Raw genomic sequence first — 6851 nt, forward strand, 5'->3', positions numbered from 1 at the left:
TGAGCCCCGGACCATTATGCTGCCTAAGGACCAGAGGTCTTTTTCCAATTTGGCACTGCGTCGCTTTAACTGCTAATTGCGCGGTCATGCAATGCTGTACCCAAACGAAATTTGCGTCCTTTTCTTCCCACAAATAGAGCTTTCTTTTGATGGTATTTGATCACCTCTGCAGTTTTTATTTTTTGCGCTATAAACGGAAAAAGACCGAAAATTTTGAAAAAAAATGATATTTTCTACTTTTTGTTATAAAAAAAATCCAATAAACTAAATTTTAGTCATACATTTAGGCCAAAATGTATTCGGCCACATGTCTTTGGTAAAAAAAATGTCAATAAGCGTATATTTATTGGTTTGCGCAAAAGTTATAGCGTCTACAAACTAGGGTACATTTTCTGTAATTTACACAGCTTTTAGTTTATGACTGCCTATGTCATTTCTTGAGGTGCTAAAATGGCAGGGCAGTACAAAACCCCCCCAAATGACCCCATTTTGGAAAGTAGACATCCCAAGGAAATTGCTGAGAGGCATGTTGAACCCATTGAATATTTATTTTTTTTGTCCCAAGTGATTGAATAATGACAAAAAAAAAAATATTTACAAAAAGTTGTCACTAAATGATATATTGCTCACACAGGCCATGGGCCTATGTGGAATTGCACCCCAAAATACATTCAGCTGTTCCTCCTGAGTATAGGGATACTACATGTGTGGGACTTTTTGGGAGCTTAGCCGCGTACGGGGCCCCGAAAACCAAGCACCGCCTTCAGGCTTTCTAAGGGCGTGAATTTTTGATTTCACTCTTCACTGCCTATCAGTTTCGGAGGCCATGGAATGCCCAGGTGGCACAAAACCCCCCCAAATGACCCCATTTTGGAAAGTAGACACCCCAAGCTATTTGCTGAGAGGCATGGTGAGTATTTTGCAGCTCTCATTTGTTTTTGAAAATGAAGAAAGACAAGAAAAAACATTTTTTTTTTCTTTTTTCAATTTTCAAAACTTTGTGACAAAAAGTGAGGTCTGCAAAATACTCACTATACCTCTCAGCAAATAGCTTTGGGTGTCTACTTTCCAAAATGGGGTAATTTGGGGGGGTTTTGTGCCACCTGGGCTTTCCATGGCCTCCGAAACTGTGATAGGCAGTGAAGAGTGAAATCAAAAATTCACGCCCTTAGAAAGCCTGAAGGCGGTGCTTGGTTTTCGGGGTCCCGTACGCGGCTAGGCTCCCAAAAAGTCTCACACATGTGGTATCCCCGTACTCGGGAGAAGCAGAAGAATGTATTTTGGGGTGTAATTTCACATATTCCCATGGCATGTTTGAGCAATATATCATTTAGTGACAACTTTGTGCAAAAAAAAAAAAAATTTGTCTTTCCCGCAACTTGTGTCGCAATATAAAATATTCCATGGACTCGACATGCCTCTCAGCAAATAGCTTGGGGTGTCTACTTTCCAAAATGGGGTCATTTGGGGGGGTTTTGAACTGTCCTGGCATTTTATGCACAACATTTAGAAGCTTATGTCACACATCACTCACTCTTCTAACCACTTGAAGACAAAGCCCTTTCTGACACTCATTGTTTACATGAAAAAGTTATTTTTTTTTGCAAAAAAATTACTTTGAACCCCCAAACATTATATATTTTTTTAAAGCAAATGCCCTACAGATTAAAATGGTGGGTGTTTCATTTTTTTTTTTTCACACAGTATTTGCGCAGCGATTTTTCAAACGCATTTTTTTGGGGAAAAAAACACACTTTTTTTAAATTTTAATGCACTAAAACACACTATATTGCCCAAATGTTTGATGGAATAAAAAAGATGATCTTAGGCCGAGTACATGGATACCAAACATGACATGCTTTAAAATTGCGCACAAACGTGCAGTGGCAACAAAATACATTTTTAAAAGCCTTTACAGGTTACCACTTTAGATTTACAGAGGAGGTCTACTGCAAAAATTACTGCCCTCGATCTGACCTTCGCAGCGATACCGCACATGCATGGTGCAATTGCTGTTTACATTTGACGACAGACCGCTGCTTGCGTTCGCCTTAGCGTGAGAGCAGGGGGCGACGGGTGCTTTATTTATTTATTTATTTATTTATTTTTTTCTTATTTTTTTGCTTTTTTATCTTATTTTTAAACTGTTCCTTTCATTTTTATTTTTTTTTTAATCATTTTTATTGTTATCTCGGGGAATGTAAATATCCCCTATGATAGCAATAGGTAGTGACAGGTACTCTTTTTTGAAAAAATTGGGGTCTATTAGACCCTAGATCTCTCCTCTGCCCTCAAAGCATCTGACGACACCAAGATCGGTGTGATAAAATGCTTCCCCAATTTCCCAATGGCGCTATTTACATCCGGCGAAATCTAAGTCATAAAATGCTCGTAGCTTCCGGTTTCTTAGGCCATAGAGATGTTTGGAGCCACTCTGGTCTCTGATCAGCTCTATGGTCAGCTGGCTGAATCACCGCCTGCATTCTCAGGTTCCCTGTTGGGACAGGAGAGCCAGAGAAAAACACGGTGGGGGGGGGGGGGGGGGGCATTCCCTCCCACGGCTTGTAAAAGCAGTCTAGAGGCTAATTAGCCGCTAGGATTGCTTTTACATGAAAGCCGACCGCTGGCTGAAAAGAATGATACCAAGATGATACCTAAACCTGCAGGCATCATTCTGTGGTATAACCACTCAGTCGTGAATGGCGTACCTGAAGACAAAAAAATGGTTAACAATAAAGCACAGTAAACGGTAAAGTATAAAAAATTGCATACCTGAAAAGCAAACATGATAAAACATAACAATAAAACATTGCAGAATAGAATACAGTAAAAAAGAGCAGAACAATAGAGAGAGAGAGAACAATGAAACGACAACTATTTTTTTTTATTTTATATATTATTTTTTTTTTTTTTACACTTTTTTTTTTGTAACTAACTTTTATAACGGTAACCGGTTCCAGGTTCGGGTCTCTCAAAATGCGATGGCATCTTGGGAGACCCTGTGAAAGTGTGCCTAGTCTGTGGAATGCTGTACCCTACGCTAATACCCAACTAATGAATGGTAGCGTTCAAAACATTCACCAATGCAAAGACCAGGATTGTCAGGACAGGAGGGACAATAATAGCGGGTGTCACGCCTATATCCGCGCTTGCTGCAGACACAACATCTTTTTTGGGGGGGTTCGTTGGGTAGGGGTACTCGGGAGGACATAAAGAAAATGCCTCTCATGCAGCCGACTGCATTTGGTTGGGGATGTGAATGGGGGAAGTACGGGTGCTGCAGAAGCGGTGGGTTCCCAATTAGGATTGGCGAATGCAGCAGGAAGGGCATTATGGGCACGACGGGCCTGTGTTTGTCTTCTTGGTGGCAGCGGGACACTACTTGTGCTTGCCACCTCACCAGCTTGAACTGCACTTATGGGACTCGCCACGTCACCAAGTGTTACTGCAGTGCTGGTTTGACTACGACCGGGGTGTACTAGGCCGCTGGCGCCTGCCAGTTCAATAAAAAGCTACAAAAAAAACTGTTAGCGATCGCAGGGATCAGGCCTGACTCTGCGAACGCTGCAGTTATGCGTTAAGTGTTTTGTAAGTGACAGTGATCGATCGATACTGCACTTGGGTGGGCTGGGCCGGGCGGAGGGGCAAAATGCAGGTGCTAGCAGGTATCTGGGCTGATCCCGCTAACACTGCGTTTTTGGGAACCCTAAACTGCTGGGGACGCTAGTATAGATCTGATCGGATCAGATATTGATCCGTTCAGATACTATCGTATGCTGCGTGCGTGGGTGTTAGCGGTACTGGCGCTAATCTGACGCTGCTTGGGGCTGGTGCTTGCCAGTTCACCAAAATACTACCAAAAAAACTGTTAGCGATCGCAGGGATCAGGCCTGACTCTGCGAACGCTGCAGTTATGCATTTAGTGTTTTGTAAGTGTCAGTGATCGATCGATACTGCACTTGGGTGGGCTGGGCCGGGCGGAGGGGCAAAACGCAGGTGCTAGCAGGTATCTGGGCTGATCCCGCTAACACTACGTTTTTGGGAACCCTAAACTGCTGGGGACGCTAGTATAGATCTGATCGGACCAGATATTGATCCGTTCAGATACTATACCACTAAGGGAGCTGTACGGTGCGTGCGTGGGTGTTAGCGCTACTGGCGCTAACCTGACGCTGCCTGGGGCTGGTGCTTGCCAGTTCACCAAAATGCTACCAAAAAAACTGTTAGCGATCGCAGGGATCAGGCCTGACTCTGCGAACGCTGCAGTTATGTGTTTAGTGTTTTGTAAGTGACAGTGATCGATCGATACTGCACTTGGGTGGGCTGGGCGGAGGGGCAAAACGCAGGTGCTAGCAGGTATCTGGGCTGATCCCGCTAACACTGCGTTTTTGGGAACCCTAAACTGCTGGGGACGCTAGTATAGATCTGATCGGATCAGATATTGATCCGTTCAGATACTATACCACTAAGGGAGGCGTATGCTGCGTGCGTGGGTGTTAGCGGTACTGGCGCTAATCTGACGCTGCCTGGGGCGACGCATATCACCGCCGGGCGATCAGGGGACTAAACCTTTATTCGGTAATAAACGGCGGGTGCCCTGACACGATAAAAAATAAACAAACTAACCAGCGTCACCCGTAACAGTTATACGGTGATCAGTAGTGAAAGGGTTAACTAAGGGGCCATCAAGGGGTTAAAACATTTATTCGGTAGTATATGGGGGTCCCTGACGCTATAAAACGCTGACGGCGAACCTAAATATTTAGGTCCCTAACTAGCGTCACCAGCGACACTAATACAGCGATCAGAAAAATGATCGCTTAGCGACACTGGTGACAGGGGGTGATCAAGGGGTTAAAACTTTATTAGGGGGGGTTAGGGGGGTATCCTAGACCTACAGGGGGCTAATACTCACTGTCCCAACACTGTAACTGTCACAAACTGACACCAATGCAGTAATCAGAAAAAAAAAAAAACTGCTGGTGTCAGTTTGTGACAGGGGGGGGTGATTGGGGGGGGGATCGGGGGGCGATGGGGGGGGGGATCGGGGTGTTTTGTGTGCCTGGCATGTTCTACTGTGTGTGTAGTGTTGGTGCACTCACATACCTGTCTTCTCTCCTCGGGCCGGAACGGAAATTACCGAGCCAAGGAGAGATGACATCATTTCCTTTGCTGCTGTTTAGCATACAGCAGCAAAGGAATGATTCGATTGGCCGGCGGCGATCGTGAGGGGGGGGGCCACGAACGGATGGCCTCCCCCTCACCTCCGATCGCCGTGGGACAAAAGACGACCGCCTTGGGCACCGGGGGGGGTCCGATCGGACCCCCCACCCGCGGAAGGCAAATCACGTATATGTACGTGATTTAGCCTGTCCGTGCCACCTTGCCGACGTACATCGGCGTGAGGCGGTCGTCAAGTGGTTAATTGGGGTGCTTACCTTTCTAGTTCTTCTGTTTCTACTCGCTTGGAAAAGCACAAGATTCCTTAAGCCTATTTTTACGTATTACAATCTGTGTTCAATCTCTTCCTACTCAGTATTTTGGGGCTTACCAACACCTACATAGGAAGTAACTTTTTTTCTTTAGAGATTTACATACACCTTTGCACAAGATGCATTGGCATGATTAGTTGGTTGTCAGGCTTACACAAGTGCTCCCTGACACAGCCATTTGTCTAATCTGTAGTTAGACTTGTTAAGATTGCTGTATATGACAGTGTTAAACACTTTGATGCCAGGGATCCGGCAGCGAAAGGGTTAAAGGAGATTAGCCAAAATCCATTAACCTAAAGTTATGATTTTGTTTTACTATCATTGGTGAAACTTGCTGTATTCTGTAAAAGAAGCTATAACTGACTCTAGTAGTGAAAGAATGATACAGCATTCTTTTTGGTTGGTATGTTTTTTTTGTACAAGGGCACAAATTTGTCATTACTTTTTTGAGTAACTTTCTTTTCTTTCAGGTTCTACAAACTGCATGAGAGGAAATGTGAGCCTATTATCATGACTGTTCCCAGGAAGGTCAGTACAAGTGATAATTTTTGGAAAATGATCAATTGAAAGAGGGGAGCATAAGTGTCCTGGGTTTTCAGTGATGGTTATCATTGCCTAAACGCATACCTGTCCTGTTAATTTCAAGTCATTTGGGACACAACATCTAGTATAAAGAAACAAAATATTGCTATTGAGGGGCATGCTGTAGCTCATTTTATCAAAGCAATGCCAAAGGATACAAGCTTTCAACTGCATCTTTGTTGTTGGGCTGTGATTTAATAAATGGAGGAGGTTCTTTCAGGATGCTCAGGGTACTGAGATGTTGATTAGTGACTGCTGGTGTTTTAGCATTGAACACCCGTGAAGTCAAGACAGGTGGATAACAATTTGCAGGCTGCAGAGGAGAAAAGAGCCTCTGACAGTCCCAGGAAGTCCTCAGACCGCCAAAGGTTGATGTTGAAATAGGAAAGAATTGGTTGCAACAACACAGAGCTTTAGTAAGCAAGTGTCTTTTTAGTGTATACTGTATGTTCATGTGGCTATGTGCACTGTGGTAACTAAAACTGGACTCTGGGCAGATTTAAAAATGCAATTTAATACCAATATGTAGCCATAAAAAAAAAACACTTTCTTACAAGCTGCTACCTTAAGTTTTATATACTTAATTTAAAAATAATCCTCCAGGTAGTGATCCAAAACCAAAGAACAACCCCAGCCAAAATCCCACTGTGGTTAAAAATGTGAAAACGGTGCATGCAAGGGTGCATAGGATGCTGCAAGAGAAAGGAACTACCCTGAAATGGGAAAGCAGTCATGGCACCAGGTTTAACCTGAACAGATGCAAGAAAATATAAACTT

At 43.8% G+C, this 6851-nt stretch overlaps 1 protein-coding gene across 2 annotated transcripts in view; it reads left to right on the forward strand.

Annotated features, from left to right (window-relative positions):
* CORO1C (coronin 1C) overlaps positions 1 to 6851 on the forward strand; it is a gene marked incomplete in the record, with an annotated part of 141778 nt that overhangs the window by 132763 nt on the left and 2164 nt on the right. For both annotated transcript variants that reach the window (XM_073630086.1, XM_073630095.1), the window contains 1 exon segment: positions 5963 to 6020. In XM_073630086.1, coding sequence (XP_073486187.1) covers positions 5963 to 6020 — 58 coding nt within the window.

The sequence above is a fragment of the Aquarana catesbeiana genome, linkage group LG01 (genome assembly GCF_042186555.1).
Source record: "Aquarana catesbeiana isolate 2022-GZ linkage group LG01, ASM4218655v1, whole genome shotgun sequence".
Taxonomy (NCBI): domain Eukaryota; kingdom Metazoa; phylum Chordata; class Amphibia; order Anura; family Ranidae; genus Aquarana; species Aquarana catesbeiana.